At 44.0% G+C, this 23019-nt stretch overlaps 1 protein-coding gene across 1 annotated transcript in view; it reads right to left on the bottom strand.

The window, feature by feature from the left end:
* The window catches only part of LOC119174144 (uncharacterized), an 86874-nt gene that overhangs the window by 48525 nt on the left and 15330 nt on the right, over positions 1 to 23019 (bottom strand). The window contains exons 3-4 of the mRNA XM_037424965.2: positions 15632 to 15833; positions 9345 to 9448 (exon numbers count right to left, since the gene is read on the bottom strand). Coding sequence (XP_037280862.2) covers positions 9345 to 9448; positions 15632 to 15833 — 306 coding nt within the window. The remainder of the gene's footprint in view (positions 1 to 9344; positions 9449 to 15631; positions 15834 to 23019) is intronic.

Below are 23019 nucleotides of genomic sequence, written 5' to 3' on the forward strand. Positions count from 1 at the left end.
TCCAATGCAAGTGCTAAAGTTGCACTCGCTCTGTCATTTTGCAATTCTCCTACAAAAGTAAATATGCCCTAAACGCACCAGGTACCAAATCCTTCGTATTCGGAAATGGCTTCTGGTAATGTCAATTTTATTTTTCTCTGCTTCCTTACTTTCCAGCGAAAAGTAGTGGATTCTTTGACAGAATCAATTGAGAAAGCGTGAAGTATGTCACTTTAAAATAAATGTTCCTAAATTTTTTACGTGGAAAATGTGAAACGTGGAAAATGTGAAAAAAGTACTCTATTTGTGAGAGAGCGTGCAACAAGGATGGTAAATAAAGCACCTTGTCGTCAAGACTTGTCCTTGTCTGTGCAGAAGCGTTTTGTTAGCAGTGTTTTTACACCCACCTTGCTCAATATTAGAGGCCCGCAAGAGGGAATGTGGGTTGAAGTAAGCCTATGTGTCTACAAGTGTGAACTGGGTCTTGGAACGGTTATAGGAACCATCATTTTATCAACTTGTTCAAAGAGTTTGCTTATAGCCTCTCCGTATTTTTGTGCATGTACAAAGCTCACAGTTTTCTTTCCAGAAAAGCGATTCGCCACCGGCAAGATGCTATTAACAAAATTACCATACTTTTGCTGTTTCGTTATGCATAAGAAATTCGCAATCACATGCTCTATGAAACGACCCGGCCAGCTGCCTATTAGCAGGTCTTGATTTTTCTAAAATAAATCAATCAATTGCGCAAAGACATCTTGACCATTGGGGATTTATTACAAAAACACAGTCACTGCAGTTTATGTTATACCATTTCCCAATCCTTGATTTTCGTAATCAGATGCATTATAAAATATATTTCCAGTAATCATTGGAGGCAGTGCTATTTTTAGAGTCTTTGCTGAAGTTTATGACGTACCGAATATTCCTTCATTGAATCACTAGATTTATAGCTTTAGGTTATTTATCTACTGTGTTCAGTTCCCGCAGCGTCGACTTCTAATGCACTATTCATAGCTGGAATTTCTGATGGCAGAGTTCTGAGGCACAAATCTCTTTTAGATTGTTTAGGTGACCCACAAACTTCTTTCTGCAAATCTTCGTTCTAATTTCGCTTGTTGGTCTCTACTGAAGTGATTTTACATTATAGTGGTCATCACCGTATATAAAATCAATCTCGCTGACTCATCATTTTTAAAGGACCTTAAATTAGCGATATTTTGGGCAAAATTGTCCTCAATTGCTACATGAACGAATGCATTTTTAAAATTTTCAGTAGTTAAGCACTGTGATGAAAAATATTGCCCAGTGTAAGCATCCTTGTGTCATTTTTATACATTACTTATATAATAAAGGCTCATGCAATGCGTATGAACAGAAAAACAAAAAAGTGCTCCCTAACTGTTCACTCATGGCCACTCTGAAGTTTTTACCTTTCATGAGGTTCATACAGTCACTTCACGTACTACAATAGCTATGACTAATATTCCTTTTAAACCACTGTGTGAGTTTGGACACAGTATGAACTCTAATATCATTCTTAGTTTCACCATTAAGGCTCCTCCACGTCCACTTACAGTTCACCATTTTCAGTAGAAGAAATATAAGTTCTAGTAGTCATTGCATTCAGTGAACTTCTTACTACCCTCTGGCACATTTAGAACCCGTGCCTTTAATGAGTGGTTTCCAGTCGGCTTCTTGCTTACAGTCGCGTTAAAGTCACCTAGCGGTACAGTATACTTTGCCTTCACTTTGCTCACTGCTGATTCAATGTCATCATAAAAGAGTAGCACTTAATGATGATGCCCCGCCACGGTGGTCTAGTGACTATGGTACTCGGCTGCTGATTCGCAGGTAACGGGATCGAATTCCGGCCGCGACGGCTGCATTTTCAATAGAGGTGATTATGTTGTGGGTTCATGTGCTCATATATGGGTGCTTGGTAAAGAACCATAAGTGGTCGAAACTTCCAGAGAGCTCCACTTCAACGTCGCTCATAATCATATGGTAGTTTTCGGACTTTACCCCACATATCAATCAATCAAATCTCAAGAACACCTAGACGTGAGGAGGTAATGGAAGAAACTGATAAGCAAGAAGCCACTTAAAGAGCCAGCGCTGAGAGAGAAAGAACAATAATTCAGAGTATTGCTTCAGACTAGATAAGCGGGTCAACGAAAAAACTCACCTTATAGCCTTGGTGCAATGAGAGCTTACCTGACTAGTAGCACTAGGGAGTGTGGAATGATACTCAGGGGTACAGCCATTAGACAAGAAATTAGCAAGTTTTCTATGAGATTAGGGACCTCATTATAAATATCAAACCATAAAAGCCCCAAACAAATCTGACAAAATAGAAGTTGCAGAGCTCTTGAAGGTAATCGGAGTGAGGTAGCTGGCATGAAGAAGGGCAACAAAGACAGAACTGAGCATGCTCGTAAGAAAAGAGGAAGTCTCAAAGCTTTAAAGCGAGAAAAGGGTATAGGCGAAAACCAAATGTATATTCTAAGAACACGAAATGCAAAGTCAGTAGTGATAATATTAGGCAGGTTAAAGTGCTGCAGTACTCCTAGAATAATCTGTCCAGCTGCCTAGACAAAGAGGGCAATACAGTAAGAAGTAGTAGTAGCCCGAAGGAATCGGATATCCCACCCCTAACGACAACTGATGAAATCGGTATATATAACCTCGAAAACAATGTTTAAACCGGCGTTGTGGATCAGCTAACATGAGATATGTTGACGAATGATGGAATGGACGCCGTATACGCCGTGTCTCTTGACGATTAGAAGAACAGATTGTAGGAAAAAACAAGAGTTCATAAGAAAAAAGGGGACATCAAGTATTTTAAAAAGTTCACGGCCGATCAGCTTACTGTCCACACTCGACAAGTTATTTACAAAAATATTAGGAATAAAATTTGGGCGACATTACAGTTCAACCAATGAAAGGACCAAGCAGAATTACCTACTGGCTGCCTAACAATCGACCATATGTATACTTCTCATCAGGTAATATAGAAATTTGTAGAAAATGAATATACTCTATACATAGCTTTCACTGATTATTAAAAGGCATGATTTGGTATAGATTGAGCAGATATGCAGGCACTGTGTAAGCACAGCATCAACGAAGCCTATATAATCCTACAAGAAGAAGTATACCGAGGATGTACAGCCGTCATAGTTATCCTTAGAGATAGCGACAATAATCCTGCTAAACGCGGGTGTAAGGCAAGGAAACGTGATCTCTCAAATGCTATTCACGCTTTATTACAGGCAGTTTTGAGTGCCGTAGGTTGGAAGAGTTAGGAATACGGGTTAATGAAGTGACCTTCAGTATTCGGCAATTGGCTGATGACATGGCATTGATGACAAACCTAGTGAACGTATTACAACTCACACTTGACAAAATTTACACAGAAAACAGAAGAGCTGGTATGAAAATGATTGCATACAGAATCGAAGCAATATACCAGAGTAGCATAGAAGGTTACGCTTTACAGTAGGTTGCGAGGGACTGGAATTTGTAAAACAATACGTCAACTAAGGACAGTCACCACGAAGCCGAACCATGAGAGAGAAATAACTAGAAGAATAAGGAAAGGGTGAAGCGCATTCGGCAATCATTCTCAAGTGACCGACAGCTTAGCGCTATCCTTCAGAAGGAAGGTATACAGCCACTGCATGTAACCGGTGCTAACCTATGGAGCGAAAATCTAGAGGCTTACAAAGAGGGCTCAACTTAAATTCAGGACAACACAGTGGGCAATGCAAATTGAAATGATGTATAACACTAAGAGACAGTAAGACAGCATATTGGCTCATGAAACAAAATGGTCTTTAGGATATTAGAGTTGAAGTCCAGAAGATGAAATTGACATGGGCTAGATAGACATGTAGTGCCTATGCGGATAACCGCTGGTGGTGGTGGTGTTGCAACGGTGGGGTTAGCCTGGCCAAAAAGGCCGGCAATTGTTCTGCCTGACCATCTCCTAAATTAAAGGGGTAAGTCACCAAATGTCACTCAGTCCAGTGTCTCGCAGGAAAGAAATCAGGATACGTTGCACGCTCTTCCTCGTCACCGTGGGTCTTTCAGGAAATACGACACCTTCCAATGCCCCGTGATTGGGACAACCTTCTGCAAGCTGCATGTCATCTCTTTTTTTTGTTTGTTAAACTGCGAGCACAGCCATATAAAATGTTCGATGTCACCGATATCTCCACAATCAGCACAAAATTGAGAAGCGCCTCGCCCAGTCTTGAATGACCAAGCCGGCATGTATGCGGAGTCGGTTCTTAACCGATAAAGCAGCGTCGCTTGTTTTCTCGAACGTCCGTTGATTACGCATGACTGATGAAAAGCATTGAGACTCTGCACGGATGTGGCCATAATACCATTAACCACTCATCGCTATAGTAGCTTGTCAGTGATGGTAACGCCAAGGAAATGAACACTTGTCGCACGATGAATGGAGAAATCTCTGATACTCACTGACTGGCGTGTTGACTTCCGCTGCATCCCTGGAAAGAGCACGAAGGCCGATTTCTCCACTGATAGAGACTGGCCAAGTGTCGACAAATGGCGTTTAGTGAATGAAACGGTGCCATTTGCTATCCAAGCCAGACGTTTGTGTTGGCACCCTGGGATCCAGATTTATTTAGTTTATTTATTAAAAATACCTGCAGCGCCCCAGAGAATGATTGCAGGGGGGGAAATAAACATTGTAAAATACGCTTACTTAAAGATAACTATACAAAAACAAGATGGTCACAAAAACAGATCATTAAAAAGGCAGCTATGACACAAGCATTTTGTCCCGGAAAGATGTTTCAGTTCGCCAGTCTGCAACCTCCTGTGGGAGTCGATTTCACTGGGTGATTGTGAGCGGAAAAAAGGAGATTTGATACATGTTTCTTCTGCAAAAAGTTTCCCCTTATTCTAAGGGTGGTCACTTCTCTTAGAGGAAAAAAGGTAAGTTTCTTTATCTATTTTGTGCAGATATAATCACCATGGATTCATATTTTAACTGCTTTCAGAACTACTTTCAGGATGCCAGGAAGGCTGGCCATGGCAGCGTTAAAAAGCGAGGGAGATAGGACACTTCCTTGTGGAACGGGAGGGAAACACTTTGCTCTTAACTCATGACATTTCCAAGCTTAATCCAAACAAGCTGGTCTCCAAAAAATTCGTGTACAAAACGAAGAACATTTCCCGAAACACCAATGACTGGGAGGTCGTTGACAATGCCTGTTTGAAGCACACAGTTATATGCTTTGGCAACGTCTATTAATACGGCGAGTGTAGAAAAGCCGCTGACACGGTAGTGCTCGATGTGGCTCAGCAGGTCCAAAATAATGTCCTGGGCGCTCAGCTGTGGGCGAATTTCCGTCATACACGCAGGTGTCTTCCATGTTGCGGAAGGTACCAAGTTAGTCTTGTGCATATGAGTCTTTCCATCAACTTATATGCGCATGATATTAGCAATATTGGTCGATATGAGGTGAGGCTCGCAGGATCTTTTCCGCGCTTCAGCGCCGGCACCACCCATGCTGTCTTCCATACAAATAGAATCTCTCCTGTGCTCCAGACATAAATAAATATGCTCAAAAGGGCACACCTTTGATCATATGGCATGTTTGTCAGCATCTGATTGCTGATCATATCGGGACCCCCAGCACAGCGTCTTTTTATTTGCCAAGCGCCATACCCAGCTATCGAAATGTGAACCGTGTATCCATTGTTTGGGTTATTTGAGATATGGGATATTTGAGGTTGTATGTGATATTTGAGCAAAGGTATCGCCACTCCTGCTGATCTGCCAGCTGTGTATACGTCTGCGACATCTTCTGCAAGGGTTTGCAAATCTTTACATTGCTTCAAAGCGAGGGCTTCGAATGGTCTGTGAGAGTGGATCTTTCTATAAGGACTATTCATGACTCCATATTTTTATCAAAGATGTATATGCCGATAAACATTCAGAGAAAGTAGCCCATTCAATTCTGCGTAGTTTTTTTCTGCAGCGACGAACAGCAGCATTTATCCGATTATAATCAGTTTTCGCCGAAAGGTTTTCTGTTTTCTTCATGATGTTCCGCTCTGCTCTCCTACGTGCTGCGCTCAAGTTCCTTAATTTCAAGCCAGGAGCAGGGAAATGATCCGGCAATTTCAGTAACGAAAAAGCCGCTCGCTTACTTCGTAACATGTCTGCAGACAGCTCACCAGAAGATTCGTCTAGCGCTGTTCTGTACGTGTCCCAGTGAGTCACATTGCAGAAATGTCGACGAGCGGTACGAAATCCGATTATATTGCTGAATATGGGGAAATGGTCTCTACGCATTCTGTCTTGGGTCCTCGCCGATAATACCAGAAGGTCCGAGGAGTGTAGTACAAGGTCTATCACACTCCATAAATATGGTGGCCGAAAACAATGTTGGTTTGCCATCATTCGCTACACATAAGTCAGCAGAATCTGCTGCCGCTAAAAGTTCTTTGCCTCAGGAGTCAGCACTCTTATCTCTCAAGACCGGGTGTGTGCGTTAAAGTCACCACAGATTATTCGAGGAGCGGGACACTGAGTGCAAGTATCCTTTAGGGGAGCCTCCATGCAGACCTTCTTGTGTGGACCCATGTAAACTGACATCACACTGAATTTTTGATTTCCTATGCAGACTTGCACCGCAGCGACTTCCAGTGAGTTGGAACAGAGGTTTTGCACTGGTAATGCGACGCGAGTTACTACCCACCTTATGTATATCATGGCGCTTCCATTTGTAAAGGATATTAGTCATGCATTGCAATGTCGGATATATCATGTGAGCGTCCTTCCATTTTGGAGGCCAGCTTCCGAGAGGGCTAAAATCGGTATTGGAATGTCTCGCAAGAATAGGTTAAGTTCACACAGATGCTCTAGAAAATCAGCACCGACCCATTGCATTATTAAGGGCACTTTTGAGGAACGAAACGGGCCAAATGGGTGAGATTTTGCCATTATTATACTATCTATACGTGGAAGCAGAGTACGCTATAACTTACTCGAGAGCCAGTAATGCTTTCAACATATCCTTCATAGAACTCACTGCCATCTTTGGGACGGGTGAGCGTAATCTCGTGAACAAAACTCGAATAACATGCTCGATGTTATCCTGCAGATTGCTTTCAGTTGCTTTAGATCGGTACAATGCAGCCACATAGGTGCGCTTGGTAGACTCTGGGACATGTTAGTTAGCAACAGTAATCAATTTCGTTGGCTCAGTTACGTCTCTTGTCAGTTTTGTGCGCGGAAAATTTTCCCCATGGTTGTTATCTAAGCCACTAAGTTGCGGCACGTTAGTCGTCTTCCTTGTGCTTGATGGTTCGTTTGCAGCCGTCGAGCCGAAGACAAATGTCTTATTTCTTCACTGAGCGGCTGTCTGTGCTGGACACCGGCCATAGCTAGCTGGATGATCACTGCTGCAGTTATCACACACAGGATTTTTTTTACTTGTACACGTCTTGAAGTCACGAGCACCACCACAGCACTTGCACCTCTGTTCTTCACGACAATGCTTAGCGGCATGCCCGAAATGCTGACATTTGAAACGAGGTGACGGTGTCTCCACGTGTTCTACCAACTCATGTCTGGTAAAATGAAGGTTGATCTTGTCTGGGCGTTCCAAATTGGGAGTGAATGAGAGAACCACAGAGCCAGTATGCCTAGATACCCATTCAGAGGACAAGGTTTGGATCCGACGGATTATTCTTTCTGCGTGGTATACTCCCTGAGGTTTCAGGTAGGTTCGCAACCATTTGTCCGAGTACCATCTTGGGATTCCACTTATGACGCATATATTCATCATGTAACTATGGGGTACACGGGCAGATATGACTTTTCCACAGATATTCCATCATCACCACCACCACTTCCTCCACGCCTATGCGGATGACCGCTGGTCAATAAGAGTAACTGCCCGGATTCTCAGAGAAGGCAAACGCATGACGCGTTACAGAAAGTTAGATGAGCTAATGAAAATAAAAAATCTGTGGGTAAAACGTGCCAGCAGCAAGCGAAAAACTGGGTTTATTGCACAAAATGGAAGAGGCCTATGTCTTGCAGCGAGCGTAATCAGGCTTATGACGATGACAGTATCGTTGATGTAAATGCTCTAATCACGCTTCGCGATGTCAACTTGTTTCTGTCTTAGCGTTAACAGTACTCGCATCTGCATTCTTTGTTCTTGTGTGTGCATATATTTTTGTTATGTTTATTTTGTTGAAAATTCGAGTATGAGTGCGGTAGTCTGCGTAAGAACGCAAGCAGATAACTTAGGAATATTTATCTTAATTGCTCTCTTTTACATAACATTCCGCTCCGCTTGAGCTACTCCCATTGGAAATTACAGCCCAATGCCCTTAGAGGTCTCTGTTTGGTCACTGTTGTCCATAATTGTTATTGAGCAAACTGCCGTTTGAAGACTTCAATGAATCATTGGCATAACAATGAACCTGAATATTATAACGTAACCTCAAGATTTTATTGCATTAGGTGATTACTGTATCCACCTAATTAGGCATTGTATTTTAAAACGTTCCTCCTTCTGCTTCTCTGAGCAAATTATTGTGCCAAAATGACTTTTCATTCGAGCCAAGGCGCCCTGCGTGCCAGCCCAGTATTCCACCACTAAGCCACGTCTTTGCTTCAAAGACTGTAGATACATCAGATCTTTCTATCTATGTGTACTGATCTAAAAATGAAATCAGTGCACACTGAGATCAAACGCCCGCCGAAATCACACCTTTTCTTGAAAAGTGACAACATGCCAAGGCATTGCGAGAAAAACAAACGTCGGCAGAATACTTTGGCGGGAATCAACATTTTAACGTATGCTGGTATTCAAAATGGTAGTATCAGAACTGCAATAAAAGATTGATATCAGCTCTTACTCTTTTTGGTTAATAGTTAGTTGCCACATAATTAGTGCAAATAATTATTCAATAAACAAGTTTAGTCAGTGTATAAAGTCGCGCCTTCCACACCTGCACGCAAAAACCGTAATGATCTTACGGAATAGCATGCGTGCATCCTTGAAAACATTTGTGTACATACACGCCGCCTCGCCGAAAACAGTGACGCAACCTTTCCTTCCTAAAGGTTTCAATAATAATAAGACCAAAAACGAAGCAACAGCAGCAAAAAACTTTGGGTCTGTTTTATCGTGTCTCAACAAAAAAATAACGTAATACCGGTATACAATATATTCATTTCTGCTTTTTACACAATATAAACACTTCTAGCTCTCCTTGAACAGAAATGTCCAGCCTTAACATTCTGTTTTTATTTTTTTCCCCTATTCTCATGTAATAGTGTCATCGTTTTCATTATTTACCTTCATGCTGAGTGCCGCCGCTGTTCTGACCACTTTTTCGGCGTACTTCTGTTCAGTGAGAATATGCGTACTCTCACTATCTTCACACTGGTAGCGCAGCTCATCTGCAAAAAAAAAGTATGTCAAATCAGCAATGATGTTTTCGCCTAGTAAAAATACGGAAGTGTTAGTACATACTTTTTTTTTCATAAAGATAACCGTAATATTGAATGTTGTACTGACTAATATTTGCCTTCACCGAACAATCTTGCAATCAATATCTCCAAAGTGATGTCCACAACAGTGATGTTAACCATAATCATTCAATGAGGGTCACACTGACATTGAACAGAAGCATGTTGCTATAAATTTTGCATTGGATTGGTACATTCGACTATGTGGCTGCATGTGGGAAAATTATGATATTCAGGTGAAGGAGGCGTACAAGGACAACAAGAGAGAAGGCAGGGAGGTTAACAAAAGCGTGTCCGGTTTGCTGCCCTATGCTGGGAGACTGAGAAAGGAGAATATAAGAATGAGAGAGGGGGCAATTAAAAGAGAAAGAGACAAAAAACATTCTCAGTCAATGGGATGACGCGTATACAGCGGTGACACTACACAAAAGTTAATGGTGTTCCCATAGGTCTGTAGCCTTCAAAAAGCACAAAACGGCTTTGACTGCCTTTCGAGCCGACGAAAGATGAGGACGGCGCTCCAGTAGCATCTGAATAAAGAGTGGCTGATTGTCCAATTGTCGCAATGTGTCAGAAAGCTTATGTCTTTCAGTGGTAAATCGAGGGCAACGGCATAGCAAATGGTCGATGTCTTCTTCGGTGCCGCAGTCGTCGCATTCCGCATTGTCGGTGAATCTAATGGGAGTTTTATATGCTTTTGTGAAGGCGTCCCCCAAACAAAGGCGATAAAGAAGTGAGGCTTCACATGGACGAAGTCAGGATGAAGGTCGAAGTTGCAGTCGAGGGTCTATTTGGTAGAGTCTCATATGTCTTATGCTTGGGGTGTTCCGCTCAAACAGACACAGACTACGTGCCAGGTGACAAAGTTGCTTTACAGCGTCTGTCCTCGACAAAGGAATCTGAAGGATGTGCTCTACTTGGTGGGACGTGTGAGCCGCGTTGTCTGCGGAATAATTGCCACCGATCCCACATTGACCAGGTAGCCACTGAAAATTGACCTCCTGGCCTGTTTCTGTGACGTGGTGGAGAAGCTTGACAACCTCATATGTTAACTGCTCGTGGCCACTTCATCGAAGGACTCACCGCATGCTCTGCAATGCCGGTTTTGAGTCGGAAAACAAAGCCCATTTACTCAATCTTTCAGATTGGATGTGCTCTAGGGCGTGACGCAAAGCCGAAAGTTCTGCTTCTGTCGACATAGTGACACGTGACAGCTTGATTCGCAGAGTGATTCCTCTAGCTCGAATCACCACTACACCGTCAGAACCAGACACTGTGGTTAAACTATCGGTTTATATGTGCACGTGGTTATTATACATTTCGTGCAACAGGTGCAAGCTCAATCGTTTTAGAGCTGGCGAAGAAGAATTCCTGGAATCGAAAGGCGGACTTGAGGAAGTGTCAGGCACCACGGAGAATACACCAATTTTTCCGCGGGCGTAAAACCTGACGTAAACTATGCACGAGGCACACAGGCAATTGCACTATATTTAGTGCGGGGCCTTTAAGTAGCGAGGAGTGCCAAGTGGTAGGAACGATTCCTAGCATAATCCCTGAGGTACAAACGCATCGTTCTAAATGTGATATGCGTCATAATCGAGTAGTTCTGTGCAATGGCAACGATATCAGATGTCGATGCACAGTTGGGTCAACCAAGGCACATTCTAAGAGCCTGGCCTTGAATATTTTGAAGTGTGCGCAGGCTAGTTTTGATCGTGTTAGATATAACTGGTAGGCTGTACCGCAAGAATCCAATAAACGATTCTTTGTACAGCTGTAACATATGCTCGACAGACACTCCACAACTTTTTCCGGCAAGGAACCTGAACAAGTGACAAATGAAGGTCAGCCACTTTTTCACGTAGTTTACATGTGGGGTTCAAGACAGGTTTCAGTCGATCATGACTACCAAGGCGCTGTGACTCCGCCTGCACGACACCAATTGGCCGTTAATTGTTATGTTGTAAGCAAAAATTGCCTTTCTGGTGAAAGCCATGACTGCACACTTTCTACTTGCGATTTCAAGCCCTTGTTTACGTAGGTGGTGCGATGTCACTGATGCTGCTTTCTGAAGTTGAGCGCGAAGTTGAAGTAGAGTCACACCTGATGTCCACACACAGATGTCATCAGCCTAAATGGAAAGTCGAACGCTGCTTGGTTGCTTGCCAACTAGTCCAATTAGTGTTAGGTTGAACAACGTCGGGCTTAGCACTCCGCCCTGTGGGACTACTCGGCTACAGTAATACTCAGGTGTCGGGCCGTTCTCTGTCTACACGTGAAATGAGCTATTGTGTAGGTAGCTCTGAACCTACATATATATCTTATCGCCGAGTCATACCCCTTTTAATGTGTTGAGAATGTCTTCGTGGGTGACATTTTTGTAAGCCCCTTTAACGTCAAGAAACAGAGCAGCAGATAACTATTTGCAGGTGTTCTGATGCTCTACACATGTGACCAAGTCGACTACATCGTAAATTGATGAGCAGCCACGTCCAACCCGGTAATGGCATCTGGATATATTTCGTGGAGCTCTAAGTACCATTCCAGATGCATTAAAATCATTCTTTCCATAACTTTTCTCACATAGCTTGCGAGGGCGATCAGGCGGTAAGAAGAAATTTTCAAGCGTTGCTTGCCGACTTTGAGTTGTGGAATCAGGCGACTTGACTTCCATTCCTGTGAAATCAAGCCAGTTTGCCAAGAGTCGTTGTATAGCAGCAAGAGTGCCTTCTGAGCTTGATCTCCTAGGTGACACAGAGCGTGTTAGGTGATGCCATAAGGTCCTGAAGCTGTGAAAAGTCTACAGAAAGCAAGCGCAGCGTTTAGTCCATCCATTGAAAACCAACACTCTATTCGGGGTCACGTGAGGATACAGAACAATTGGGCGTCTTCATCCCAGTTGAATTTGCCCCACAGGCAATCCTTCGACAGAAAGATTCTGCGATGTCAATCTCTTAGCAGCGTAAGTGCAGTGCCAGAGATTTGAATGGGTAGCGCTGAGCAATGGTTGTACGAAGACCCCGAACAGTTCCCTAGATTAGTGACGGAGGCTTTATGGGTTCCAAAGACTCGCAAAAAGATACCCATCGTCGCTTATTCATCTTGTTCATGTGACGCTGTCTTTTCTTTTGAGTGCATCTGATCACTCTCAGATAATCCAATGACTTCGTGTGTCTATAAAGTCGTTCCTCACGACAACGAATCGCTTGGAGTTTCTCGAGTTCAATGTCCATATCACTGTGAGATGAGCTCACCAGAAACGAACGCGGGGTTGAATATAGGGCATTTTTATTGCGTCCTCTAAGTTGAAGGGTGAACCGCCCACATAGTCTTCCGTTATTAACTTCTATTTGCGCCAATCGGTGCACTGGACGGCTCTGGAGTACTTGAGACTTGGAAAACTGTCAATCTTCAGGTATGTTGGGATGTGGTCATTACCCTTTTGTTTGCTAATCTGAAAACTTGTGCACTCGACTGGCAAACGAGCGTGAGACGAAAGCGAGGTCCCGGCAAATGCTATAGGCTGATGCACGCAGATAAGTAGGGCTGCGGTCATTCCCGAAAATAAGTTCACAATCAGAAGCAAAAGACACTAACTATATACCTGTAGCGTTGACCCTGCAGCTTCCCCATAAGTAGTGGTGGGCACTGAAGTTGCCAGTTATTACCTGTGGCTGGAGAGCTGTATTTAAAATTCCACGTAAACGCTCGCAGTCTAGATGACTTGATGGGGGTAAGTAGGCTCTAGTGATTGTGAATGTGGTCTTTTTTTTTTACTGTTAGGCTAACTTACTGTTTTTCTCCGTCAGGGGGTACAGGGTGGTTACAATTAGTTAAGTCACGCCATATGAATACAACAACCTTGCTGCGCTCTCCGTGGGTAGATGACATCAAGCACTCATATCCAGACAGTCTGATATGAGCTGACAAACTCGGTTCACAAATCACCGTTCTGGAGAACTGGCTCGTGAATACATATTGCCGGAAGTCCGATCGCTGACCCATAGGGCGCGGGATTTAATTCCGGCTGCAGTGGCTGCAATTTTGATAGATGCAAAAATTCTGCAGGCACGTTTGCTCAGATTTAGGTGCATGTTGAAGAACCTCAGGTGGTAAAAATTTCTGGAGCTCTCTACTACGGCGTCACATATAATCATTATGGTGGTTTTGAGACGTTAACCCCACGTATTTGTCTAGCATCACTGTGATTATCACGGGCAGTCAGCTGAGTGCCGGCTTGGTAGTGCCGCCGTTTTATCTCCAGCCACATGAAAAGTGGTGAGGCAAGCACCAACTTTCTCTTCGACTCATTGTGTCGAAGAGAATGAACCCGAGACCTAGCAAAGCAGTCTGCAGTGTCCGTCAGTGCAGCAACAAGAAATATTTCTGAAAATCTATTTCATGCCTCAGTAGTAGTTCAGAGGGGAGAGAAACAATTCACTGCACCACAGAAAAGTTCTTTTTTAGTTGTAGTGCCAGTTGTTGAAAATATGGAGAACAAACATTTTGCAATATAAGGCTTCTGATCATAGATGTTGTTGTACATCTTTGAGGCCGCGTATTCCGTCAATAAACTCAGGCTTGCTAACCCTACTGATGGACTTCAGTATGGTGCTCAAAAATAGTTTAGAGAAACCTTGAGTGCTTTCTGTCGAAGATTCTGAGAAACAAGCGAGGTCAAATACACGCATCACTTGAGAGTGTTTGGGTCATACGGAGCACGGCGACGACGTGATAGATCCGAGGCGGGCGGCACTCATTTTTGCAGCAGTAAAAATGCTGTCACGTGGAGGAAGTCGCTGACAGCCATGCCCTGATTGGTTCTCCATCCATTTACTTGCTTCCGGCGTCAACGCTGACGATATCTGAATCGTACAAAAGTGTAGGCTTTGTCCACTGTCACCAGGAGAATCGATGCTGAGTGGTGCTGGCGTACGAAACGCTGTGAGAACGCCGGCAAAACGCAATACATAGTTCGGCCTTAATTATAAAATACGAGCGTATTTGATGCTTACATGTTCCAGTAGCCGTTCCAGTAGCCGTAAATATGCTTACATGTTCCAGTAGCCGTTCAATAATGATACCTTTCCATCAACGAAGCTTTACAAAATATTTGAAATATGAGCTTCCAAATACGGTCATAATTATGTTGCACTTGATGACACAGAGCTCGTTCTGGTTCTCAATTCGAACAAAATGCTTAAGTTGACGTGCGATTTTTGGTAGATTTGTTTCACATAATGAAATATTTATCTCTATTCTTTGAGAGCAATCAAATTGGTACCGAACGCTCAAGATGTTTCTTTCAGTTGTGTATTCCCACATTTAACTGATAATGCAAAAGCTAGACTTCACTGGGTGAGCACACTGTCAGTACACCTGAGTCACATGGCCTTTTGCCAGGCGATACCCTTGCTTACCCGGTAATCATACTCATTTCGCTGCTCTTTCCAGTACTTTTTGGGCTATACATTTTGCTTCGTACTTTTCACTAACCTGCACTGAGTGTGATGCTTATATTTGTTCATGTGTAAAAAAATTTAGGGGGCCTAAAAACGTTTCAGAAACGACCGTAGTTGTTCCATCGCCCTCAATTTGTATTCATCGCAATCCATAGAGTTCTTCAACCACAGAAAAAAATATCTGTGAATAACGATTCAGCGCTCATCTCATTATTGTGCTGAACAATGATTATTAATGCCAGAGAAACAATTTCTTCTAATACACTTACGCACAATATTTCTGATAACTGCTTCATCTCATACATTCAGTATAAATTATTCTCAGTTACTTGGACAACGTAAGTACAAGGTTCCTCTGCAAGGTAAGGTTAAATTTAGGAACAATTGAGGCCTCAATGAGCCGTAGTGGTGGCAGTTAGGATACTTACCGACGTCTTTTTGCTACATAGCGCGATTTCTTACAAAAGTTAACCGCAAAGGGCCCCACTTGTAAAGCTCGTAAAGACGTGGTTACGTATAAATGTATCATGTGTCAAAATGACGCTGCAAATTTTTATGGCACAAAACACTAAAGCTTGGGGGAAAAGCAGTGCTATTCGCCGATGTACTTGACTAAATAGGAAAACAAATAAAGAGTAGCACGTGTACTCACTTTCAGTGAGCGAAGTTTTTGCTAAGACAACGGTTGCCCCGGCCAAAATGCAGCCATAAATAGCTACCAGGTTTTCCACTCCATTGTCCAGGTGGATGCAGATGCGGTGACCTGGAGCTACGCCGTTGTTCCGGAAACCAATAGCGTATCGCTCCATGTGAGCCAGCGTTTCCTTTCGCGTGAGGCTGACAACATCACTGACCTGTAATTAGGTGATACAATTAAGCACATGAAAATCATAATGTACTTTCGAAAAAAAGAGCCAATGCAGGTTTATCCTTAAAAAAAAGCTGTAGAGGTTGAAAGATTCGACAAAACTTTGTGGTTAGCAACAACCGACCTTATTGTCGATGTGCGGTAAGTTTTTCCGTGGTGGTGTCAGTAGTGACTGTTCAATACTGTGGTTCTCCACCCCCGCGAGCCATGAATATTGTGGTAGCGTTAAACTACTTCACCTTAACTACCTCCATCCAGTTTCCTGTCGCCCACTTACCCATAATAACTAGGATTGCTTTGTTTATGCGATGGCGGCTGATGCATAGTGAAGCTTAAAGTGTGGCAGCAAGATTTACGGTATTTGAAATAACAGCAGCCTGGGAGTCCGTGCACAAGCGTCTCACGTACTAGCTTCCACCGTGGCCTGCGTAACTAACTCATGATGTGTCATCACCGCCGCTCATTGAAGAGACCGCCCTTCTGTAGAGCTGCTACAGACAGTGCGGCATATATATGACGACTTCACCGCAATCACTGAGCCTCAAGAAGCCCTCCGGCCATAGTCCTAAATTTCGTTTGGCAAAAAGAGTTTTTTGCGTTAGCTTTTGAGATCTGTGACATCGCTTTCAGCCGGGATCAAACTGCCCTACGCACATTAAAAACATTTTAGTCTAAAAGTGCTTCAACATGTGTTCATTCAAGGTGTCTGTCTTGGCTGTTCATAGAGTTGCCCAATTACCCCGCTCAATTATTCGCAAGAGCTGGGTCACTAACGATAAGTAATCACACCTAACTTGAATCGTTCATGTTAACTTCAAACATCTAAATATTGGCAACTTTAGGTTCATATTCAGTTCCGAAACGGTCACGCCATAAACATCCATTATGTTTGCGGCATCACTGTTTTGACACCAACTGCTTCATTTATTTTTCTTCGGACAGTAAATTAGAGACTTTGACAAATTATTCGGCTATATAACTGATAAAAACAATTACAATCCTTTAACTCTACTTGATTAACATATTCAAGCCCTTGTAGTTTTATTAGCATTATTTATAATTTTTATTGTAAAATACCTAAGTGCTGTTGGAGTATAGTGAAATCAGTATCATACACAGTTGAAATTCTTTCCTGGTTTTAGTGACACTGCTCTCCATATAGTTGGAAGGATCCACTATGTAGCGAACAAACGTCCTCGGTGTGACACGATTATGTTCTTTCGTGCTGACACCCTCTAGGATTTATTGACTATCGGAGCATTGACTATCAATCCGTCGCACTTTCAGCAACGTGGGCTGTCAACGAAAACAGCACTAGGCGGTACTCCTGTGAAACGCATTCAAGAACACGCAACTTCCAGTTGGTAATTTGGAATTCCTTAGTGAACTAAGACACAGGCATATTTTTTCAGCAGATTGCATTAGTATTTTCTTGGGTGATTTCAGTTGTAGGTATCAATCTAATTGCAAATATGTACACAGGCGGCTCCCCCACAGTACACTGCCATATCGTCGCTTGCGCAAGAACACTACTCAGTATTCAATTGGTTGCCTGCATATCTATCAAACAAGACATCATAAAACCTCTGCACGTGTCGATCAGTAGCACGAGTGAGAGACAGCTTTAAAAAAATTGGCAGTAATAGCCACCAATCTGTGGCTGCTCGTGAAGTCTTTTTGGTAATTCTCTGAGTTAAGATGAGAATTCTTTCAAAATCTTTGCGTGTGCTCTCGCCAATATCCGTATGTCATGCGGTGACACGCAGTTGTTCATTAGTGTCTAATAAATACACAATTGTTATTGAATGCAAAGCATTTCTTAACTAATATCGCTGACTTTGAGCGTATCTATCTATCTATCTATCTATCTATCTATCTATCTATCTATCTATCTATCTATCTATCTATCTATCTATCTATCTATCTATCTATCTATGTATCTATCTATCAAGCCACCTACAACCTTTAGCTTTCCTGGCCGTTTCGGTAATGGCATCAATACCAAACTTGGTATGAAATAATATGACCTTATGAAGAACACATTTGACTGGTCATGACATGAAAATCTTGTCATGTATGTCATGAATGTCATGGTTTACATGTCGTGGTCTTGCTGCTCGTGCAGTGATTATGTTCACATGATATATTACAAAACTGGTATGGTATTACTTGACTACATGGCGAAAAAAGCAACCCTAGCATGGAAATAATGACATGCGTGTCTTGTAACAACATGACTACATGCCACACTCATGATACGCTCGCGGCTGTTTCGCTAGCTTCGCATATACAAAATTCGGTACTACCGGACGTGAATTGATGGCGAAGGCATGTGACTGGTGCAAACAGGATAATCATCAGGTGTGGGTCATGTAACAACATGACCACATGCCATGCTCATGATGCGCTCGCGGCCGTTTCTCTAGCTTCGCATATACCAAGTATCCTATTACGGGGCCTGAATAGATGAAGAAAGAATGTGACTGGTGCAAACATGATAGTATGAGGTGCGTGTCATGTAATAACATGAGTACATGCCACACCCAAGGCGCCAATACACTTCCACGTGAACCGGCGCGCGTGCGCGTCGGCGTTCGTTTTGTGGTGTCACGCCTGCGATGCCACGTCAGGCGCCGAGCTGTCTGCCATATACTCCCAGGCGCACGCCGCACAGCGCGTTGCTTTGGCGCATGCGAGTTCGAGCGTGCTCGGTGTCCCTCTGTCACGAAATGGACAGAAGCAGTGCTGTCTGGGTAGCGTCATCGGCGTGAAATGCAGCATGTCACATTTCGTACCGGTTGCCACCGGGCCGCACCGACGGACGCTGGTCGCTCCGGTCGCGCCTGGTGTTCCGTTTTGCTAGCGTATACCGTCGCTGCGCCCAACGTGCGCGCGCGTCTGCGTTACGTCGGAGTGCATTGAGCCCTTCATGATGCGCTTGCGACCGTTTCGCTAGCTCCACATATAATACATTTGGTGTTACGTGACGTCAATGAATGACGGAGGTACATGACTGGTGCGAACATGATGATTATACATGCGCCTCATGTAAGAATACGACAACATACCACGCTCATGATGCACTCGTGGCCGTTTCGCAAACTACACATATATCAAATTTGGTATCAAGTGACCTGAATAGACGAGGAATGTAAATGAGACGTCCAATTATGATAATCATGATATTCGTGTCATATAAAGCGTGACTACATGCTACGCTCATAGTGTGCTCGCGGTTGTTCCACTAGTTGCACATATGTCAAATTTGGTATTACGTGACGTTAATGGACAACGAATGAAAATGACAGGCCCAAACATGATAATTCTGATATGCCTGTCCTTTAAAACATGAGTACATGTTACACTCATAGCGCGCTCGTGGCCCTTTTGCTAGCTCAGCATATACCAATGTTCGTATTATGGGACGTGAATAGACGACGAAGGTAATTATTGGACACGTCGAAACATGATGATCATGATATGAAAGTCATGTACGGCATCATTTACCTCCACCTCGTAACTTTTTTCTGATGTTAGAGTGACATATCAACCTTTCATTCATGCTTCGCATAACATCGATTCCCACTTTACGTGGGATCTGCCAATTTTTTTGGAAAGGAATATCGTGTCTATCTTGACTGTGCGACTAGTAAAAAAATTGCCCGCAGCTTCCCTCGGGGGAACACTGAGGAGGATGCGGACCATATAATTGGTTAACGGGGTGTTAAAGTGCGACTTACTTGGGTCGATGGCTAAATTGGTTAACGTGGTTGTGAAATGGGGTGTTAAATTGCGACTTACTTGGGTCGATGGCTAAATTGGTTAACGTGGTTGTAGGAGGAAGTGTTAAATGAGTGAACACGTACACACGTATGCGAAAGGGCGGCGCTGGTCGAAGGGACGTCGATCATTGTGTTTGTGGATTCGTTGGAATTCATTCCACCGCGACCTTGGACGTCGACGCGCCGTACAAACCAACCGACGAGCGGCAACTGAGCGAGCGAGCGCCGACCTTGAGTATATATACAGCACGACGGCGCATGCACTGTCAGCTGTTGAATGTTCTCGAAGCGCGACGCCACATGCGCGTCCACTGGAGAATCAGGAGAATTGTAGATGTCGAACGCGGTGTGTAGAGAAGGAAGGGTGCACAGATGGTGGAGGAGTGAAGCGCGTGCGCTGTGTAGAGGAGGAAGGGATGCACAGATGGTGGAAGAGTGGGCGACGGCGCGACGGCGCATGCGCGCGCGTCAGCTGTCGAATGTTCGAGAAGCGGTGCGGACGGCGCGGACGGCGCGGACGGCGCACTACAAGGCGCGAGTATAAGATGCTTCCGCATCTAAAACGAAGCCGCATGGCGTGGATGAATAGTCGATTTAAGGCAACCTGGACATAATCTCCAGCGTGACGTGGTGGGTTGAGTACTCGCTTGGGACCCGCAAGGTCATGAGTTCACATTCGTTGGGCGAATGTTTTAGGGGTGAAGTTGCTCTTACCCCTAGTTCACACTGGAGCATCTGCTTTTGAAGGCGAAGCTCCCGATGGCCATAGATCGTGCGTCCCCGATGTATGTAGTAGAAGTAGTAGTCGGCGTAGTCGTCGTCGTCGTCGTCGTCGTCGTAGTAGTAGTAGTAGTAGTAGTAGTAGTAGTAGTAGTAGTAGTAGTAGTAGTAGTAGTAGGTAGCCACCTCCACCGCCGGACTTGAGGGGCGGCACGCGCGCACCCTTTTCATTTGAGATAGAAACTCGCGCAGGTTAATCATAAATAAGAAGATAGTTGTTTCTGATTAAAGAACTTACAAAGACGAGTATTGCTGATTTAAATCTCCAATAAATTCTGCCTTGAGTTTGATGCTTACTAAAAAAAACCTAGTATCAGAAGGACGTACTTTGAGCCTTATCTGAGCAGAAAGGGTTGCCACGTGAAATTCGCTGAACGCAACCTTCTTGATTTTAGCAAGGTTTAGCGAGAGGCCGCAGTGCCATGAATATAGTGATCTATTTTATAGTCATGAACTATAGGAGGTGAAAGGTGGGAAGTAAGCATGAAGCGCAGGCCGTAAGAAGCTGCGTGAGTGCCACCTCTCCTTTATTTCTTGGAATGTCCACTGGGTGGCGGTATTTTTATACGCTAAGTAAAAATAAATCTAGTTTTTGGTTCATTAACCATTACGGCTTAGTGGCGCTAGCCACCGCCCGACCTAAAGGGTACAGCCATATCCATCCATCCATCCATACATCCATCCATCCATCCATTCATCCATCCATCCATCCATCCATCCATCGATCCATCCATCCGAATATATAATGAAAAGTTGTGATATGGCAGTATTTGGAGTGTTCACTAGACAGTCGGACGGATGGATGCACAGATAAAGGGACGGACAGATGGACGCACGGACGATCACACGGACGGACAGAAGCAAGAACGAACGGACGGACGAATGGTGGCCTCGCCCCACTCATCATGATGAACTGTGTGGATATGTCGTGATTTTTTTTAAAGTGGCCGGAATTCCTTTGCCGCCGAAACGCAGCGTTGTTTGCACTGGACGTGCCCCGCGCTGCCGAACACGCCATCTACCACGGGGCGAACGCGGAATGAATGCGCTGTGACCCAATTGTTGCCACGGCTCGCAAACGTCCCTACGCCATCGGTGGTCTAGACTGATGATTCGCGTACGCCGGAATTGGTCGGAAGCATAGATTAGGGCTTACTCATGAGGACGTGAAGTAGGCACACAGTGGGTTAAATTCCCGTTGATTACAACATTCAGTTACATGCACTGCGAATTACAAGTGAGTACGACTTGGTCGCCATTTTTTCAATTTTTTTTACTATTCCTCCTATTGGTTAGCGTTGACCGATAAGGTGGCAGACGTTGCAAAAATAGGTCGAGAGCAATCGGCGCAGTGAGGCCCTTTCAGCGGATCTTGCCGTCGCCTAACAGGATTTGGAGCACATTCGGTGGCCGAAATGCTCATTGTCAACGAACACTTAGTCTAATCTTGTCCTGCGTCAATCGTAACCAGTAGTGTCTGACAAACAGACAGACAGACAAACAAACAAATATGCGGATTGACGGGCAAACGAACGCACGGAAGCATGGATAGACGCACGGAAGCATCGACGGAAGCGTGGATTGGCAGACTGATGAACACATGGATGGAGAGATTCATGCGCGGATGGACATACGGATGCTCCGACAAACGCATGAACAGAGGGGCGGACGAATACATGGACAAACAGACAAACAGAGAGGCAGACAGACGTACGGACAGATGGATGGACAGGCCGACAATTAGACGCATGGATGGACAGATGGTGGACGGATGGAATGACAGACCGACCGACCGACCGACAGACAGACAGACAGACAGACAGACAGACAGACAGACAGACAGACAGACAGACAGACAGACAGACAGACAGACAGACAGACAGACAGACAGACAGACAGACAAACAGACAGACAGCAAGACAGGCCGACAGACAGACAGGCAGGCGGCAGGCAGACAGACAGACAGACACAAGAACGAACGTATGAATTTGACGGGCAAACGAACAGAGGGACAGTCGCTCAAACGGATGGACGGATGGTCCACCCGACTAATCATCATTCACTCCGTAAATATCCTCCCATTTTTTTCATGTCTTTTTTTCTTTTTAATACATGAATGCGCTTTATATTGCTTTTATTATTATACTTATTTGTGGCGATTAGTTACCCCCGTTTTAATTTTTACAAGCCGTTTTGCGCTTTGTACCGAGTGCCTCGCAGTAACATGCCGCTCCAGCGTTCAAGTACCAGCGCGCTACTTTGCTCATAATCCGGCATGGCACTGGACCCTGGTACCCACTGGCGCTGGGTTTCGCAATAGGGATAGTTTACGTTGCCACAGACTCAATGTAGTATTATATACAATTTGCAGTCACATATTTTCACTTTAAGAAAGTATATATATCTCTTGTGTCTTATGGGATGCCCGGCTGCAATGTCCAGGATTTTGACTGGTTCTACGTCACCAAAAATAAATCAAGAAATACTACTATTTTTACTGTCCCAACCGCCCCCTTCTATGAATGCTTATTTACCATATCTTCAGCAATTGAGAGGTTATGTTGATTCTCCTAATATGGATACGCTGGCAACTGGTGCGGATTGGTGTAA

This window comes from Rhipicephalus microplus, chromosome 5 (genome assembly GCF_043290135.1).
Source record: "Rhipicephalus microplus isolate Deutch F79 chromosome 5, USDA_Rmic, whole genome shotgun sequence".
Lineage (NCBI taxonomy): Eukaryota > Metazoa > Arthropoda > Arachnida > Ixodida > Ixodidae > Rhipicephalus > Rhipicephalus microplus.